This window comes from Grammomys surdaster, unplaced genomic scaffold (genome assembly GCF_004785775.1).
Source record: "Grammomys surdaster isolate TR1022 unplaced genomic scaffold, NIH_TR_1.0 63, whole genome shotgun sequence".
NCBI lineage: Eukaryota > Metazoa > Chordata > Mammalia > Rodentia > Muridae > Grammomys > Grammomys surdaster.
The window spans coordinates 10,549,142-10,570,128 of NW_021604565.1; the positions used below are offsets into that span (position 1 = coordinate 10,549,142).

At 39.2% G+C, this 20,987-nt stretch overlaps 1 protein-coding gene across 1 annotated transcript in view; it reads left to right on the forward strand.

Moving 5' to 3' along the window:
* Positions 1–20,987, forward strand: part of Cpq (carboxypeptidase Q) — a 437,003-nt gene that overhangs the window by 327,044 nt on the left and 88,972 nt on the right. The window contains exon 6 of the mRNA XM_028767431.1: positions 3,510–3,601. Within this exon, the coding sequence (XP_028623264.1) occupies positions 3,510–3,601 (92 nt within the window). The remainder of the gene's footprint in view (positions 1–3,509; positions 3,602–20,987) is intronic.

Below are 20,987 nucleotides of genomic sequence, written 5' to 3' on the forward strand. Positions count from 1 at the left end.
TCTCTCTCTCTCTCTCTCTCTCTCTCTCTCTCTCTCCTCCCCCCCCTTCGTGTGTGTGTGTGTGTGTGTGTGTGTGTGTGGTCATCATTGTAGAGGAAACCATCAGAGTCCAGAGGTGGTAGAGTGAGAACGAACCACAACTCCTTCAGACTCCAGGGTCAACACATTGTTCCTTGTGGAACTAGGAGGCTTAGGAATCAAAATGGCACATTAGACAGAGGTCCAAGTCAATGGATGAAATCCCATTCATTTCTCTCAATTTAGTGACAATCGGATTGTGAGAGTAAAAGGAGACTTCTGAGTGACTCAGTCATCTGCTAAAACCCTGTATTCCTTTCCTCCTGTATGCCCTCTACTCTGTGAAGTAGGTGCTCATGTTCCTATTGGGTGCTGGGCTTCTCACGGAAGCCCCTCAAAAGGGCTCTGTGGGGTTGTTTGTTTGTTTGTTTGTTTGTTTGTTTTATTATCTTATGTGTATTTGCCAATGCTTGCATATCTCTGGTACCCATGGAGGCAGAAGAGGACTTCAGATCTCTTCAAATTGGAGTTCCAGTCTATTGTGAATGAAATCCAAGTCTGCTACAAGAGCAGCAAGCATTCTTAGTGATTTAGCCATCTATCCAACACCATCAAGTATACTTTTTAAAGAAAATGAACAAAGATCTTTAGCAATCCTGTTTCTATCACTTTCGCTGACAAGTTTATGCCATAGACAACTATTATAGTTGACTATGAGCAAGTATTGGGTGCTCCCTCTTTTCATTGTCAATTACTTAAAGACCTTGGAAGGAGTTCCTCTCTGAGTATGTAAGTGACCCTTTTCCTTTGGGAGTGTGTGTGAAAAGTAAGTTCTGTTCTAGACAGCTATCATGTAGCTTTACAGTTCATTATTAATGTCAACTACATGCCTGCTCCAGGGTTTTCCTCATACAACATTCTGGACATCTAGAGGAAGAATTATAGGACATGTCTATAATATGATCTCTACTTGTCAAACAAGATGGCTGAGGTTCAGATACACCAACTACCGAGCAGTTCACACAGCTGGCCACCATCAAATGTGGGGTTTACTAGATATGTCCACCTTTCTCACATATAAAACCTTGAAATGAGTTTGAAGAAACATTTTAGGAGGGACATGTAGCTGTAAAAGGAGCTTTGAATTTTATTTCAACTCTAACAGGAGTTCTAGGGGATCTGAACCCTCTTTTAGCCTTCTCAGTTCTAGGGAACCTGATTCCTCTTCTAGCCTCCTCAGGCAGTAGTAATGCATACATAGGTCCAAGCAGAAAGTCCTTACCCATACAGTATTTTTGAAAATTTAAGTATAAACCAAGGCCAGTAAATATGGCTCACTAGGTAAAGGCATTTTCTGCTAAGCCTGACTCCTGAGTTATATCCCTGGGACCCAAATGACAAGAGAAAACCCACAATTTGTCCTCTGATCTCTACATGCTTGGCCCTACCATACTTGTAACTTAAAAAAAAATAACTTAAACTCTAATTCTCTGCCTTTCAGCAGCTAGTAGTATTGGAGGTTTTGATTGGAGAAATAACGTTGTCTGGCTTCACTTTTGCAAAGAGCCTTCCAGACACATTGTGTAGAATCATCTGAGGGAAGGAGAGGGCTGCAGAAGCAAGAGAGATAGGTGGCTGCAATAGTTCAGGAAGTAGAGGCTGGAGCTTTGGACCAGAGATTAGTGAACTGGCTTCTAAATAGATGCTTAGAGAAGTGTCAGCAGTATTTCCTGAGGAGGTGGCTTGCTCAAGCTTTCCCAGAAGCTCAGACCTGCATCTGTGACCTGTGTCCTTTCACCTAATGTTCCTGTATGAAATGACGTCACAGCTATGCTCACCTCAAGGAAAGTGGAGCTCCTTACCTCAGGATTCTTACCATCAGGGTTCTGCAAGGAGAATGTGTCAGTGCCTGGAATGGGCAGGATGGAGCTTGATCGGCTCAGGAGCATTTACTGGCCAGACAGTAGCTTGTGGGAAGCTGCAGGTGGGTGGATATACCTGAGATTGGTAGCATGGCTGCCTCAGAGCCACTGAAAATCCACTGCAATCATCTCTAACAACTCACCTGCAGGAAGCTGGATCCTCAGAACAAAATTGAAGGCCAGCTTTGTGTTCTCTGCGTTAATTAATTTACCAGCAATTAATTATCAGGTCAAAATCAGAGAAACTTTAATCCCTGGTAGCAAAGTGGTTCACTTAAGACATTGTTTTACCATACTTTTAAAACTGGGAAAAAAAAGCTTCCTGCAGTTAATGATTACTGGACAATCTTGGTACTTCCTCCCCAAAAAGACTCTAGGTGTGACAAGTCTACCGTTAATTAAAAACTTGAGAATAGAGTTAAAAGTGGTGGCTGCATCCTGGCCAAACCACTATAAGTTGGGGGGAGGGGGTCCTAAGTCAGTGGCTATCAGGGGTCTTGTGACCCCTTTGGTGGGTCAAACCACCATTTCACAGGCTTTGCCTGAGACCATTGGAAAACACAGATATTTAAATTACAATTTGTAACAGGAGCAAAATTACAGTTATCAGTAGCAATAAAAAGAATTATTCGGTTTGGGGTTGCCACAGCATGAGGGTTACAGCATTAGGAAGGGTGAGAACCACTGTCCCAAGTATATTCAAGCACCTCACCTGTCAAGCATCCTGCAATAGCAGCTTCCCACGCTGGAGGGCATTGGTGGTTGTGTCTTGTGACCATGTGACCCACTAGGAACTGTGGCTTGTTACTACTGCTATCCAGTAACGTGAGCGAGGATCAAACTGCTGATCTCTAGCACAAGAAAAGACCAAACCTCAGAATCCAGATGTGGTTTTCTACTAAATACCTATGTATTTTGTTCATATATTTACAATGTGGAAATTAATAAATTGAGTCTGGGACTATCTATACATGTTATTTATTGCAAGTCCATGAAGTGGTTGCCATGCTGTTAGTGAAGTAATGTGAAGAATGATAGGCTCATTCAATTACATTTCATTGACCTTGTGGGAATTACTTTCTGTTTTCTAGTACATGGCCATGACTAACCACAGACATTGCATCAGCCTCTTAGTTATTAACTTCTAGGGGAGAGCATGAAAACCATGCTCATGGATTCGTGTTAAGGTGATCCTTGTTCACTGTATCCTGAAATACTACTAAGTGATTTGGTTCCAGTTGACAGCTCTAGGAGGCTTTAAGATCTTAGGCTCCTTCTGATATTGTCTTCTAGATTGATACAACAAATACTTCACAGAACTTGACCACACACTAGGCCCTGCAAATAACATTGGCCGTAACCATTTTTGCTTTTACCCTTCCCTAGAGATTATTATCTCTGAAGCTGTACCCTTGTGTCATCGTTTGTGCCCTGAAGCAGGTATGGATAATAACACCAGCAAGAGACAGGTGCCTCTGATTCACTCTTATCTCCACAATGCTGATGAAGTCTCCACCAATTTTAAAACATTCAAAACAAATTGACAGATGTCTTTTATTATTTTCCCAGGGCTGCGTCCAAAGAGGACTCTGCGCCTGGTGCTCTGGACTGCAGAAGAACAAGGAGGAATTGGCGCCTCCCAATATTACGAGCTACATAAGGTAAAACTAGCCAGCATATGCTGAACAGTAGTATTCGTAATATCAACACAAACCAAAAGCACTGGCTTGAATTTGGGTTTTAAAATCTTCCATAACTTTCTAAGAATTCTTAGTCCTTTGTGGCCAGCTAACTCTGGAAAATACCTAGTCATCTGTCCATCACTGTAACAAAGTATCACTAATAATTAGCCTATAAGGAGGAATGGTTTATTCTGGTTCACAGTTTCAGAGATTTTGGTCCATGATTAGTTGGTTTTGTTATTTCTGGTTTCATGTCAAGATAGACAGAAGAAGAACATCATGCAACCAAACTTCTTACACCTCATGGTAGATAGAAAGCAAGAACAGGAAGCCCCCTTTATAATAAGGCTTTCCTTACCAAACCATCCAAGCTATGAATACATAAATATGTTAATCGATTCATAAAGTCTTTATGATCTAGTCACCTTGCAAACAACCCCACCACCACTCAGTACTGCTGCATTGGGGATCAACACAGAGGGTTTGATTAGATATTTAAGATTCAAACCACAACAAAAGTCATCCTAAGGTCAACCCAGCACCTCCTTAACAATTCATAGCATAAAGTCTTATAAAGGAGTTTTTCTTATTCTGATGGGTTATACAATGTTATTTCCTAATTTCCAAGTTTTCACTGATGCCTGTCTTTCATTACATTAGCGCATGAATATCAGAATCGTTTAAAGGTATATTTTTGTGGTTTAAGCTACTTATTCTATCATTTTATTGAGGCTTAATTAGAGGCTTCTCATGGCTTGCTCAGCCTGCTTTCTTATAGAACCCAAGACCACCAGCCAAGGGATGGAACAATGCCCAATGATTTGAGCCCTCTCCTTTCATCACTAAGAAAATGCTCTAAAGGCCTGTCTCCAGTCTGATTTTATGGAAGTATTTTCTCAATAGAGGTTCTTACCTCTAAGATGATTGTAGCTTATGTCAAGTTAACTCAAAACTCGCGAGCCCATCTGGAAATCATCACGTGGATCAACATGAGAGTGTGCCCATTAGGATACAAACTTCCTTTATACTCCTCCAAATTGCCCTCCAACTCCATCAAAGACAAATAATGAACTGATTTTTTTTTTTTATTATCACAGATTGGTTCTGCCTGGCCTTGATCTTCATGTAAATATAAGCATATAGTTTGTAATATCTAATCTGGATTCTTTCACTAAGCAGTATGGATTTAGAATCCATCACTGTTGCTTTAGTAACAGGAATTGGCACCTTTCTGAGTAGTTCTTGGTTGTGTGAATAAACCCCATTTTCTATTTTTCCTCCAGAAAGAAGATAGATGTTCTGTTGATGGACATTTGTGCTCTTTCCAGTGTTAGCTATCACAAATAAATGTGTTATGAACACTTCTGTAGAGTTGTTTGGATGGACATGTATATTTACTTTACATTCTAGAAGTAGAATAGCTAGATCATATGATAGACTATGTTCAGTTTCATTAAAAGCTGCTAAGAGATGGGAACTTAACAATTTACATCTTCACCAGCAACATAAGCATCCCAGCTGCTCCTGTTCTTCACAGTATGTACTACGGTACCATGTCCACGCTGGGTGATTCCAGTAGGTATCATAGTTTATAGATATTTGAAGGTGTAATTCTAAAGGACTGAAAACAACGTTTTGCTTCTACTCTCATGGCTCTTTCTCTTCATTGTAATGAGACGGACTGCCTCGATTATACTGTTGTATAATTCAGAGAAATTAAGGGCTTCTTTACTCACATGAGTCTGGGGTGTTTTCCTTGTCTGTTGCTGTGCAAAATTATCATTACCAAATCCAACTTATAGAACAGAGAGTTTATTTTGTTTTACAGTTGCAGAGGGAGGGTCCATAATGGTAAAGAAGGCAGGAAAGCAGGCAGCAGTAGCAAGAGGCTGGCTTATCACATTTAATGTGCACACAGGAGGCAGAGAGAAAGCAGGAAGCAGAGAAAGCCTATAATACTTAGATCCTCCCCCTAGGAGCATACCTTTTCCAGCAAAGTTGAACCTCCTGAAAGATTTATAGCCCACTCACAGCAACATCACCTGGGAAGGAACCAAGTGTTAAAATTCATGAGCCTATAGAAGACATTTCTCTTTAAACCGAAATATGGTGACTGAGGTGATACTGTTTCCATGTGGAGGAACTGGCATAGAAGGTCGTTGAACGGCAGTCTTTGAAGCCACAACTGACTCCTTACTAAGGGCACTAAGAGAGAGCAGGATTGTGAGAACCCAATAGGCTATTAGAAAGAAGAGTCCACACATCGGCAGGCAGGGTGGCCCCGATGCCGCCAGCACTCACATTTTGATTTTTTTTTTTTTAACAAACATTGTGTTGACATTAAGAATGTTGGTTTACTTTCAAATTGGTCCCCTGCTGAGTTTGGATCTGGGTAGGGGGCAGGACGTGGGACTCTGCCATGACCCTGGGGGGAGGAGTAGCTGAGTTATGGGATGCTGCGTGGATTGTTTTCCTCCTCCATATCACCTGGTGACAGCCATGCACGTTCGGGACACTTGGGAGCTTCGGGAAGCTGTGAAGTCACCTTGTTTCGGTCCAAGTTTCGAAATAGTCATTCCTTCTTTTTACAATGGTGCTTAAGTTCCAGCAGATCCCACAGAAGGGGGGTTGACATTTGATGCCCCGGGAGCAGTTGTGTAAATACCGTTGATACTCCCACCTTTTATATACGTCCTGGGTAAGGAGAGGTGGCTCTTGCGGCCAGTATTAGACTGGAAGTTCACATCTAAGTACTGTAAGAATACCTCAATGTTTGAGGAGTATGTTTTGTATACAAATATATTGTTAATCTGTTATGTACTGTACTAAGTCCTACATGGCCTGTATACTTTATACTGATACATAACTAAATTTGATACTTATATTTTCGTATGAAAATAAGTTGTGGAAGTTTTGAGTAGATATTACTTTATTACTTTTTGAACTAAGAAACTTTTGTAAAGAAAATTTACCATATATATATATATATATATATATATATATATTTCTTTTTTTTCCTAGCCTGTTTCTTCCTTGTTACTGTATTTCTGCATTTGTTCATGTTTGGTGCATAGAACTGGGTAAAATGGCAAAGTTCTGTGTTTAATTTCTTCAAAATGTATATATTTAGTGCTGCACCTTAGAGCACTTTGAAATACCTCATGCTTATGAAAATAAACAGCAATTAAATGATGAAAAAAAAGAAAGAAGAGTGAGCCATTAATGCTCAACTAGACAGGATGAGAAACCCTGCTAAAAGGCCTTTGTAATATTGCTTCTTGATGAAATGATTATTTAAAACGTGAACTACTCCTCTCGACAGGCTGAATCCAGCTCATGTTTATTAAAAGAAAATGTCACCATACAAAGAACACATTACTGTGAATAAAAGTTAACTTGTGGAAGTGGAATTTAACTTTCCATTTTGAAAATATGATCCTTTTCTCAATTTTTCAAATTAATTAATCAAATGATGATTGCCTAGATGCAGTTGGTCCAATGAGATTTCCTGGGAACAGAGTTACTCTCCTCCCTTCTCTTAGGAGGCCAGCTTGTCACTTATCATGTTCTAAAATGTACAAAGGATGGGGGAACTAAATTAATTTCAACTGGATTTGATGGCATTTTGAAATCTCTTACATTTTAAGCAAAAAAAAAGTTCTAGCATAATTATAATTAGCAAGATAATCTGGCCTTGAGAAGACTTTATTACATGAAGCAAGCCAATAAAATAGATTGATGTGTTCTAGTCTACTATTTTTTTTAGTTTGTAAAAGAAGAAAATTTGATGAAGAAAATTTTGTTTCTCACCACTAGAAACACAGGAAATACTAAATATAATTGCATCTATTCATTTTAATCTTTTTCTGTTCTTAAGGTGGTTAGAGTTAAAAATAAGCTAATGTATTTAGAATGATTATCAATCCCATCCCTCACTTGATAAAAATCTATTTAAAATATTGTCCTTGTTAATAACTACCAGAACACACCAGTGTTTATTACCTCATGATTCAATTGCCAGAAGTTTGTTCAATGAATCAGGACTAGAACACATGAAAGAAAATTTTACAATTTGTTACAAATCTAAGACTTGATCACTTTATCCAGGCAAGTGTGTTTCACAGGCCTTTTTACTTTGTACAAAACCCCATTGCTCCCAAATATTTTTAATGTGGTCAAAGTGACACTACAAGAGTGGACATCATTATGTCCTTCTTCAGGTCTAGGTATAAGAACAACAACTCTGATCTATGTGACCAGTGTAAAGGGTGAATTGTGTCACCACACATCTTTCCCAGCATCATAATCTCCCAAGCTCACAGCCTTTCTCATCAGAAGGCACGGTCCCAGTCAGTGCTACTTGGCTTTTAAGCATCTTGTGTTTTTTCCTCAATGTCTAAACATTTGTATTAATCAACCAAGCATATGACAAAAGTAGTTTAAATTTCATTTATCTCAGTATGTTTTTTTTAATCTGGACTTTTAGTTTTCTCTTGCACATAATTGATATAGTAAACCTGGGAGAACATAGTGACCTTGTAAGAATTTAGTAATTAATTTTCTTCTTTTACAAAGTAAAGAAAATAGTAGTTTTAAATGCAACCACAGGCTATGGCAGATGGAATGGAATTGTACTCTATTCTTGGATTATAAGACCTTACCTACAACTTGGGTAATATTTATATTACCTATTTTGGTTTCAGAGCATGTGGAGTTCGACTTTAAGTATTGTTTCAAACTTACTATGTGTAAAAAAATAATACCCTGATTTCTCTGCTTCACTTATTAAACCAAATAAAACAGTTACCTTTTTGTGACTGGCATAGCATCTTATTTTTCTCTAACTTTAAAGCCATGAAGAAGGCATTAGTTTGTATCCAATCTGCTTAACTGGCTGGCTAGAGGTTGAATACAAGGCACAAATAATTTCTGCCTCAGTGGCTCCTCTTGTTTACCCAGGTCATGATCTGATCTGGAAGGAACAGCAGCATTAGCTAGTGCATGAATTTCCCAAGAAAATCAAGTTGACATTCCAGGAAGCACAAATCTGAAATGAGCGTCATGCCTTGGGCTCAAAAGTGACCCACATGGGTCAACACATTTGGGACTAAATTACCCGATTACATGTACTCGGGCCTCACTAAGTTACAGAGGCAGCAACCTACTTTGAAATCACCAGCACAATTTTAATTTGCCTGAAGTTGTCTTCTACTGCCTATCACCTAAACCACAGCCTCTGAAATTATGGGTCATTACCCCATATGGAGTTGCTTAAGTGAAAGTGGAGGTCATGAAAAATGTGGCAATAACAAAAGGTTTCTGAGTGGGAAATGGCCGAAGACTAATCAAAGTCAAACAGATAATGACTCCATAGCTTCTGGAACAGTCATCCGCAGCATGTTTTTCCTGCCACAGTGATTCTGAATGCACAACATGCACACTGCGTACTCCAAATGACATCACAAAGTCAGCGGGAGACACCTCAGCTCGCACTGAAGCCACTGTAATCTTAGGAATAGCAATACAAAGTCTTCTGCTCCCATAGGAACGTGATGGTGAAAAGCAAAGGCAATGTTGTCCTACGTCATTCCTCAACATGTATGTATTAAATCAGTTAGCCTTTGGATTTGATTGTGCTACAATAATTGATTTTTAAATCTTGCTATTTGAGTTTTATAAAACCACATCAAATGAAATATTATCAGCTATGGAGACTAGAGGTTAACATTAAATATCCTTAAATTTTTGAATCAAGATCTCACTCACTGACCCTTAAGCTCACTGATTCAGTTGTATTGGTTCATTTGTTCTTCCTGACAACACATCCAGCTCTGTGGTTGCATGTGTGTTCTGCTATGCTTGGCTTATACACTAATACTGAGAATCCGGCTCAGGTCCTCATACATCCTACATACTGGATCAGCCCCCTTTCATTTTCCCCAAAACAACAGCAATAAATATTTCTCCTCCTCCCGTTCCTAGTCTCCCTATTTTCCTCCAGTTTAGTTTTTGTTGTTGGTTTTGTTTTTATTTTTACAACATTGTTTCCTATGTGACCTAGTCTTGAACTTGTGCTGCTCTGAGTCTCTGAGTATTGGGATTGTAGGCCTGTGCCACTGTGTAGCACCCAATATTTCTTAAAGCAGGAACAGGATGCTATATTCAGACAGCTAAATTTAATAACAATATGGTAAGATATAATTTTTAAAGTATCTTTTTTCAAAAGTTTACACACAGAGGAGGAGCTTATAAAGAAACAAACACTACAGTGTGTCCTGACCCTTAATTCCTTACCATATCCCAGATTAAGTCAGAGGTTTTTTTTGTCTATATATTGTTTTGTTTTTTTAATCCAAATTATTATCACTGGAAAGTAGGAGAAAGTCTCTTCCCAAAAGCCTAGGAGAATGGTAGGCCTCCCATCAGTCAGTAGTCCTTCTAGAGATGGCTGTCTATCTAGCAGGGGTAATTTGCCTCTATTCTATGGATCATACAACTTCAGAGCATGTTCTGTCCAAAATGGGATGAGTCTCTAGATAAAACAGAACCCCACAGGCCTGCCTAAAAGTCAATGCTAGGTTGAAGAGTTCACTCTCTACCCTAAGGAGCAGTATCCAGATCCACCAGCACTGTTAAATCCAGGCTACTCTGAAGGCAGCAGCTCAGCCAAGGAAACAGCAGTAGAATCATGGGGCCCAACAAGCTGTGGACCTGCTATAGACTTCTATCTTTTTCCCTGGAACTCTCTTAACAGTGACTCAAAATGAGATTGAACACCCAAATCCTGTGATACTGGTGGTGCATCTGACTAACTCTATCACTGTCTCCTGATAGTAGTGATTGCGAGGGACCTGGTTTTCTAACCTCCTTAGCAATTATGCCCCATCTGTAATTCCTACTGACTGACTCACCTTTATGTGTATAACACATACACACACACTCACACATGTACACATGGATACACACACACATTCACATACACACACACACACATACACTCACATCTACACATAGATATGCACATATACACAATCACGTACACATATACACACATACACACACAGATATACACACATTCACATACACAGATATGAATATATACATACTCACATAAACACACACACACACAAACACACATGCACCCTAACCACAAGATTAGAACTTTATTCTTCATTTTCTTTTGTCTGCTAAGAGATGTTTGCATACCATTTGCATTTACTCATTCTAGAAGCTGGGAGTTGGCCACAGCAACTAGTAGTTTGCTGGCATTAGTTTCAGGATTCTTTTAAAGAAGAGTCTCTCTCTCTCTCTCTCTCTCTCTCTCTCTCTCTCTCTCTCTCTCTCTCTCTCTCCCTCTCTCTCTCTCCCTTCCTCCCTCCTTTTCTTTCTTCCTTCCTTCCTTCCTTCCTTCCTTCCTTCCTTCCTTCCTTCCTTCCTTTCTTCCCTTCTTTTTTTTTCAAGTTTTATGTTCTTTTAATAGGGAAAAACCGAGAGAATTTTGCAGACATTGTTACAGAAGTAAAATAAAGCTTGAACAATATATACAGAGTATTTCCAGGAAAATAGAGCAGGGGGCCTGGGCTGGGGTGGGGTAGGGTGGATGGGTAACCTAGGTCAGACTGCAGGTAACAGAAATGTACGTTTTACAATAAACAGAAATTTAACTCAGTGTAGCAACAAAATGGCTCCCAGGAACAAAATGGAGTCTGGCTAGTTTCTCACTCAACTTATTTATTATATAGAACTGAACAGAGATCTGGGTTTATTGTATGCAGCTAAAGAAAGAGGAAGGGTTTGTGATATACAACTGGAACAAAGAGGCAGGTTTAAGTAATCTTGGTAGGAGCAGTCTCTGTAGGGAATCCGTCTTTAGACCATAATATTTAGAGATGGGAACAAGTTATAGCAGACACGTTCTATATACATTAGTAATACTCACATATACAACCCCCACACGCCCCTTCCCTAGGGAGGCTTTGCTATTTCTCTGAGCCTAGCCTGGGGACAGTTCTATTTTCACAAGTCTAGGGGTGGTCTTTAACATAGCCAACCTCATATCAATAGCACTTAGGCCTTTCTCTGTTTCCTGTGAACCAGCCCAAATTCAAGCTTTTTTTTTGGGGGGGGGGGGTAGGGGAGTTTTGGAGGGGAAATGGGGAAAGGGGATGGCATCTGTATTGTAAATTTTTTAAAAATACAATAAAAATTTAAAAAAAAAAAGCTTGGATTTGGGTTGGTTCATAGGAGAGTTTCTCGAAATCAATCTCTAAAGTGCTTTTGTACCCAGCAAAGCCTAACATACATAAACAGCAATTCACATTCAGAGAGCTTAACAAGACTTCTCAACAAAGGCAGACCATGGTCTCACAAGCAGGGTGATTTTCAAATTAAATAGAATTTGTGTCACTAGTTAAGGACAGGGGTGTGATTTGCTCTCATGGATCCCTAGAGTTTCGTTTAATCAAGTTAGAGGCACTGTCACAAGGACAAGAGTCAAGCCAGCTCTCCAGGTATGAAGAATGTGGAATGCCCCCCAACTCCACAGAGCTAAATGATTTGCTTCCCCTCAAAGCCTTATATCCCACAAAGTCAAATGGGAAGCAATCAGGCTGTTTTGTCATTTGAATTAGGAAAGGTCAAGGGATTAGAACTTAATATTAGTCTCAGAGAAAGAGCTTTGTGAAAATAGCCCATTTTTTCCACGTAAGAGAAAAATAATGTAATCCATTCATTAGAATTAGCAATCAAGCCGGGCGGTGGTGGCGCACGCCTTTAATCTCAGCACTTGGGAGGCAGAGGCAGGTGGATTTCTGAGTTCGAGGCCAGCCTGGTCTACAGAGTGAGTTCCAGGACAGCCAGGGCTACACTGAGAAACCCTGTCTCGAAAAAAAAAAATTAGCAATCAAGTAATATAGAATTTGGCTGGTGGCTAGTGCAAACGAAGCCATTTAAAATCTAAAATATTTTGTTTTCTCATAACTGTGAAACAAGTTCTAACTTTTACAGGATGTCATCTGTAGCATCACTTCTGAATTCCTCTTCATACACTTTCTGTCACTGACAGTATCAGTGACATAGGTGGTGCGAGACAGCAAGATACAGTCCTGTTTTCACACCTAAAAATCGCAGAGCCTCCATGAGGGAAGGAAGGTCCCCAAGGCTGCACAGCCCACTGAGTGCAGAGCCTGAGCATGAACCTCGCCCTCCTGTCTCCAGATCTCAGCCACAATGACTATCTGACTATTTGCTTGTCAACCACTCATCTTCAAGTACAATGTCTAGCATCTTGCCATGGTGGATTGCATTGACGTTATTCAGTGAGGCCAGATGTACCAGTGAAGAAGCATCAAGGTACATAGTTTAAAACACAAATAACACAGAATCTGTTCTGCACAATCTGAGAATAAAAGGCCAAGGAACACTTGGCGTAGGTTGTCCTGTTAATTCCTGCTGAATTGTTCTGGCATGGTTTCTGAGAAGTTTAGAGAACATGTGTGAATTTACTTATTTACTCTCAAAATCCTGATATTATCATTGAAAAAAAAAACCCAGCAACACTTGGATTTTCTATATAATTTATTCTTAGTTTGGTGCTTCTTACAAGTAAATTTAAAACTTAACAAAAAATACAATTTGAAAATATACCAAACCCTTGCCATGACTCAAAATTCTTTCTTGCCATGATAAATGTTAAAATCATCGTACAATTTAAAAATCTCTTCAGCTCGAGGAATTTCTCAGAATAGCACCTTAGGACATTCCACCATTTTTAGCTCTGTAAGAAAAGTTACATGAGACAAGATGCCGATCATGTGTGAATGTGTGTTTAGAACTTTTGTATGTGTGTAGAACTTCGGTGCTCAGTATACGAGCCTCTTCTCAAACTGAGTCCATCCTTCTTCTTTACTGTATATGTGTGTGGAGTACCCAGGATAGAAATATAACAGGACAGATTCGTATCTGAGCCGTCTTGTAAAATCCCAAAGGCATTTCATTGCATCTGCATTTTCTAACATTATCAGACATAGAGCATAGCTCTGGCCAGTCCCACTTAATGTATGCCTATGACTTAGAAGATCAGAGGAACAATTGGAAAAGGTAGCTGTGTGTCTCCACATGTTATTGTCACCTGTGTTACTGCCTTAGTAGTTGCAATGTGAAAACTGCAAGGATGGTCAGGTGCACTGAAAGCTGGGCAGTAAGCTCAGAATCACAAGAGAGAGAAAAAAGTCTGCACCTGCCAAAACCACACCAGTGCTCTTTCTCCTTCTGTGGTAGTTGTGATATAGAGAGGTCCCTAGTGGCTAGTTCAGCCTGCCACAGTCTAATGCCACAGAAGGGGAAAGGCAAATGAGGATGAGAAACATGATTCAGGAACAGAACAAAGCTCTGGCACCACAGACAGTAAACCGATTCACTTCCAAAGAGTTTGGCAGGAAGGCTTTGGCCACCCATGTGATTTTTATCTTCTCATCTTTGGGGTAATTACCTTAATGTAGTACCGTGTGAAACCTTCGATTTAAAAATGCTTTTCTGAATTACTAGCCCAAGAATGGAGCAAATGAAGAGGAAAAAAGAATACTCACTTATACACAAAGCTGCTACCTTCATGTCTTGAAAATATACTTAATGCCTAATTATCCTGTCATTCCTATTGTACAAAAATGTTGAAAATGCAAATGTAATTTCTTAGTTAATTATTTCATTATATGGAAGTGGCACTTGTGAAGTAATAAATTCACAGTGTCTTTGTGAGAGCCAGCTATTCTGGCCCTTAATGTTGAAATTTTCAAATAAAATAAACTGCATTTTTCTCATGACTATTCCTGATTTGGTGGAAAATGCCCTTTATATTTATGCATGTATTGTGCATGCCTTTTCCAGGAGATATTTTATCATTCAAATAAGATAACGACATTTACCTGAGTAAATTATTACCCACAGGAACCCAAGGCAATACAAGGTATCCACCAGCATCTCCAACGAGCAAATCTGTACCTCTCTCTTACACATGATTCTCAGAGTTGCCTTATAAATGGTCATCTTACTTCTATTTAATGAATTTTATTTTATGTGTTCCAATTATGTATTCAAAGCTTGCTGCTCTCCTAAAGGACCAGAGTTTGGTTCCTAGCATCCACACTGGCTGACACCCTTTTTTGGCTTCCACGGGCATTCATTCTCATGGTATATACATACATGACCATGAATTTAAAAATAAAAATAAATCTTTAAAAACCATACTTTTCTTGAAATAGTGAGAGAGCTATGGATAGATTATCTGGATTCAGGTAGATAGGCTTGGCTTGCTATAAAAGAGACTGTTGGCCCCTCCTCTGCCTCTCTGCCTTTCTGCCTCTTTTCTCTCCCTAACCCCTTTTCCCCTCTCTCCTTCCTCCTCCCCACTCTCTCCATGTGTTCCTAGCAGGCTTCTCCTCCCCTCCACTCCTTCCCTTCTCCCCTCTCCTCCCCTCCCCTTCTCCTCCTTTTCCTCAGCATGGGCCTGCAGAGGCACCCCTCCCACCTCACCACAAGGCGCTATATAAAACATCTGGTCTTTTATAAAACACAAGGAGACTTCTCTGAAGGCCTATTTGAGGCCACTAGTCTTTACTCCCATTCAACAATCAGGAATCTATACCAAAGAGCTATTGCTTCCAATTGCTCTCCCTTATGTAGAAAGAACAATCTTCTGTATACATGAAGACTTCATGAAAAATTGTAACGACTTATTAGGAACTCAGGCTTAAAATTCAATAATCTCTGTTGACAGAAGCACGCAAAGAATTTAAGTGAGGATGCAATGAATTTCTCCAGTGAGAACCTGTACATGAACTGGCAGTATAAGGACCAACTCACAGCACAGTTTATTTCCTTACCTAGAGTTTAGCAAATGTCCCGTGGAGTACAAGACACATTCCAGTTTATAAAATGTTAAAATTGGTGGAAAATGTGGATGTTCTAATCAAAGCACTGTGGGGCATGTTTATTGGGTTTTTTAAAGTGGAATGAAAAATACAAACATTCAGAAAAATAATACTTTTTTCTTTCCTTTTTATTTATTTATTTATTTATTTTTGGAAAAGTACTTAAGTAGCCTCTTTTCCCCCAATTTCCTGAAGATAGTCTAGTTTCAGCACATTATCTTGTCATAATTATTTCCTTTCCTTCCTGGAGTATGACTTAATATTCTAGTTATGAGTCACTCTTCCTGATAGTAATCATAAGTCTCAATAGAACAAAGTGAGCATATGATATACTTTTGAATAGATGCAAAATAGTTTCAGAATCTTCAGAGAAATTGCTCCTTGCTAAATATGACATGAGCCTAAGAAAGACCAGGTAATTGACAAGCTTTTTCATCAATTATAGGATAGAAACAAGACCCCGATTCACAGTGTTCTGGGCAGAATAACTCTACTGACTAACAAGACCCCGATTCACAGTGTTCTGGGCAGAATAACTCTACTGACTATAACAAGAACAAATATAGCAACAGTTAATCTTTATTATTAACAAATTCATTTTTTTTTAATTTTTTGAGACAGGGTTTCTCTGTATAGCCCTGGCTGTCCTGGAACTCACTCTGTAGACCAGGCTGGCCTAGAACTCAGAAATCCGCCTGCCTCTGCCTCCCAAGTGCTGAGATTAACGGCATGTGTTATCACTGCCCAGCAATAAATTCAATTTTATTATAAATAAAATTCAACCATCAGAGAATTATGGCCACTACATGTGTCCTGAACCACTTTGGTAGTAAATATATAAAATAAAAAACACAATGCTATAAGGACAAGAACATTATTAAAAATCAGTTACCTGTGTTTTTAAGCTAAATTTATAGTCATTGTTTGTGTCATGTTTAAACTTTACTAAATAACTCTAACTATGATTAAACTATTGCCATAAATTCATTGTAGTGAACATGTAAGTTTATTTTTGCAGCATACCTAACATGTCATGAAAATATCTGTGGTATCTGTAGGTGACAAAGTGACAGGTTCTCTGTGGTTTGTTGCTAACCACCATAATCTAAAGAAATTCTAAGAGTCCATTAATTTTAGAGGGGGTTGTCCCTTGCACTACTTCGAGGGAAGAAAAGGGGGAAATGATGTAATTATATTGTAATCTCAACAAATCATATTAAATAAATCTAAATTCCTGATGCAGTTTAGGAAAAAAAAATATGTAAGTATTTCAAGTTCCCAGACCTGCTCCAGATCTATGGATTCCCAAGCACACCCCAGTTTAAGAACTTCTGCCTTAATACATCTGAAAAATAACTTGAATAATCCCCATTTTACAAATAAGCCAAAATAAAGTAACTAAGTAACTTGCCTCTTGTTTTTTCATCCCCTGGCCAAGAAGCACATGAAATGTCATTAGAACCTGCAAATCTTCCTGCAGGGTAACACTTGCTGGTGGTTAGCAGTCCCAGCCACGTGAGAATTGCAGTGTCCACTCTATCCTGAGGCCAACCACCTCTTAGAGTGATTACCCACACACCTAGCCCAGTTATCTATAGTCTTCAAACACCAGGGACACTGGATGAAGGAGGCAGAAATGCAGGAAGGATCAGGGCAGGGTAGGGGCTTAACTGATTCTTTGGTTTTCCTCACCTTGGGCTTTTCCTCCTCTAGACCAAGTGCTCCTCAGGTGGCTTCTCAGAGCAGCCATTATTTCTAGCACATTTGAAGCTATTTTCTACCTTAGCTACTTTCTCTTCCTCCTTTCTGATGATTGCTGCTTCTGTTTATTACTCTTCTCAGAGAAGGGAAATTGTTTCTCCTTATCCCCCTTAGCTGTTGCAAACACCTATTTGGATCTCTACCTGTAATCGCTATAATTCCGTAGCCTCCTTTTATCTAAAGCATACCTATTAAGTTATCTTAACTCTTTTCAAAGTCAAATTGCTTCATCTGTTTATTATTTTCCTTCATTTTACCTGACTACTTTAAAACTCAGGGAGTGTGAAAAGCAATTGTTAAAGCTCTCAGTGGTCCCAAGACACACTTATTGGTTCCTGTAATTGAGTCTTGCTGATTATGCCAAGTGTTATTAGCCCCATGTTGTACCAACTTTAACATAACAAACCATAAGGTTTTAAAAATGTGTTTTTAATATTTTTAAATTCCATTTAAAATTTCACACAGCAGTTCATTTCCTGATGCTTATCACCCTGCCCTCCTGTGAGTGGAAGCCATTTCATGTCAGGAAATCTAACACAAGGTGAGGTTCATCTCAGGTGGTGAAACAAAGACAGGGTCTGCTAAGGTCATGCTTGATCCAGACTTCACCTAAGAAGAAAAAACTAATTTCTTCTCAGCCTCCAAGTAAGATTACCTTATCCCTTATTAAAAGGACCTTACAAATTTCACTTGTGTTTTGATAACTTATGATCATTTTTAAATGAAACCTAATGCCAAATAGCTAACATAAAGTATTTTTACATAATTGCTTTCAAAATATATTATTTTTTATTCTAAGAAAATGTTAACTCTTCCCATGTGATAACAAGTGACCTCTCATGTGCCTTTGGCTAGTTTTCCACAAAGAAACTTTCTAAAACTCTAACAAGGATGCTGACTGCATCTCAGACAACCCAGAACACTTTTATCACCCAGAGATCCTCATGTTGGCCTTTGTAGATGACTTATCTCTCACACCTATCCTTTCTTTTATTGTGCTTTTGTTCTATTTTTTAAACTTATTTTTATCTGACACATAAAAATGTACAGTCATACTCACCAAGGGTGTAACATGAATGGTTTGATACATGGGTGAGAAGCATAATATTTAGATATGGTTAAAGTCCTATCTCCTCAAACACATCACTTTTTTTTAGTATAAGAGCTTTCAAATTCCTTTCTTGTGCTCTTCAGGAAGATATAGAACACGTCTGATAACACAATTGCCTGTGACAGTAGCTGACCAGGACTTCTTGCCTGTAGCTAACTTGTGAGCACCACTGTGTGCTATCTGCTTGACCCTCCCAACCTACAGAAATCACATTTTTGCTCTCAACTTCTGTGAGTAGAATGACTGATCTTTAGCATTTATAATATTCTATCAAACCTTATACATTTTAGGACCTTTATAAAATACACAATAAAGCTTGAGAACTGTGGCAGGAAAGGACACATTGAAAGATTGAAAAGTTGTCATTGTCGGCTTGATCACCAAGATCCAACATAGGACTTGCTTTTGTGTTCGTGATGACTAGTCTTACATATATATGAGTATATCCACATGAGTGTGCTTAGACACAAAAGATGAATGCATACATGTATTTCTTCTTTCTCTCAACACATGTCCTCTCAAGCTTCCTAGGTGCCGAACATTATTTTAAGTTTTATCCTCTTCTTGGTGTCTAGTCAAATAAAGACTGATAATAAAGTGACTAGATAAATTAGAGACCACACAGACAAAGATGAGTACTGACTAGAAGAGAAAGACAAAGCAGGGAGAGGGAGATTGGGGGGTGTTTGACCTTTGCTAGAGGGCCATGAAGAACTTGTGCCATGGTGTTGCCAGAGTAAAGACTTAAAAATGTCTGCATGGAATCCAGAAGAGAAGAGTTGAGGGAAAGTGGCAGGTTGTGGCAGGGATACTGATGGAGAACCCTGCTTGGCACTCAAGAGAACAGGAAGGAAGCAGTGAGCTTAAAGTGGAACAGAGAAAGGAAAGAAGCAGGAAGGAGGGGTCACTAATAAGAAGCAGCTGGGTCTGGTCAAGCCTTCTGGACCACTTCTCTGAGTCAGATTGAAACAGTTGGAAGTGCTTGAGCAGAGTAGAGTTGTGATCTCTACTACAACTGGTCAAATGATGGCTCTGTTGCTGGGCTGAGAATAGACTGAAGGGTACAAGAACTGAAATACTTTCACCCAAGCCAACTGTAGCCATTGTGCCCTAAAAGCTATCAGATGAACCAGTTTGTCCCTTCCAATGAGCCAACCAGCTTCCTTGGTTAGGGATAATTTTATGGATAGCTTGCTCATTCTTTTTAATAATTTTAATATTTTATAAACAACCTGTGGCTTCTTGAATTATAAACAAAATAATTAGCAACACTTTCCTCAGATTCTTTCCTAATCATGACATTCCTTCCATTCTTTCACTGAAGAAGCCTGAGAATAAAAAACAAATTTAGGCATTTCAAGATTCAGAGATCACGCATGTGCTCAACAAAGAAGAATGACCACACATGAACAAAATTAAACTTGACTCCTTAATTTATTTACTGCTAAAATTCTAACTTGCCCACCCAGCCAATTTCTACCTAAACATATATATATCTTCTTTGAAGTAGTCATACAAGCATGTGTTCTTGGTGCTATTACAGACCCCTTGGAATATTATTACAGAACCTATGTGCCTCTAAATTCTTCAAAATTACTTATTTAATAGAGTGTCTTTCATTTTATCCAGTAAGCCATATGGCCAGTAGGCTCTGTTCATCTGGTCACTTGGCTAGCTAGTCAGTCTGATGTGGCTTCACTTGTATATATGAGCAATGGAGCTGGCTGTCTACGCGGCTGTTCTTCCCAGATGTTCTCTCTCACTAATGCAGTTTCTGTACATATCTGTCATGGAACTACTATACAAGATGAAGCCTTCTTGTGGTGGACTTTCTACTCTCATATATAACGTGTTCAAATCACACGCTTCTTGAGGTAGGCTGTCTATTGTCATGTGTCATCAGGGTATATTGTTAGAAAAAAAATCAGAGGGCTGTCTTGGATAAAAGTTTGGCAAGCACATTCCAGAAAGAAGGAAGGGAGGGAGAGAGCAAAATAAAAGGGAATTTTTACTGTTGAAGGAGAAAAGGAAGGCTGAGTGAGAAAGAAAAGAATGCTATTAAGAACAATGGTGAAGCCTTATTTCACAAGAGGTAGTCAGAAAGTCTAAGAGATGGCATTGTCTAAAAGACCATGTCTAAGAGATGACATTTTGGCAGAGTCTTGCAGATAGCTGGAGTGAGGGTGAGAAAATCTGAAGTCAGAGAAAGTACACTCATGCAAATGATGAGAAACTGAGGGTGGTTGGATGGGAGAGGGGTGGGTAGCGGTGGTAGAGAATGTGTGCATGAAGAGCAGTGGAACTCTGAGATGAAAGCCACATAGAGCATTTGAAGGGAAGAGTAACATCCCCTGGCATAGATTCATTAACAGGATTACTGTCTGCAGAAGATTCTACAGACTGGTTGTTGCATGTAGCTTTTGCTACCCCACCTAAGCTCCAGGAACAGACCATGCTACCAGTCCAGAGAATATTGGATCTGTGGTTGAAAAGCACAGACGCACACAGTTGTTCAATTTCAACTTGCCTTATTGGCTCAACTTCTGTGCACCTTCAATCTACCTCA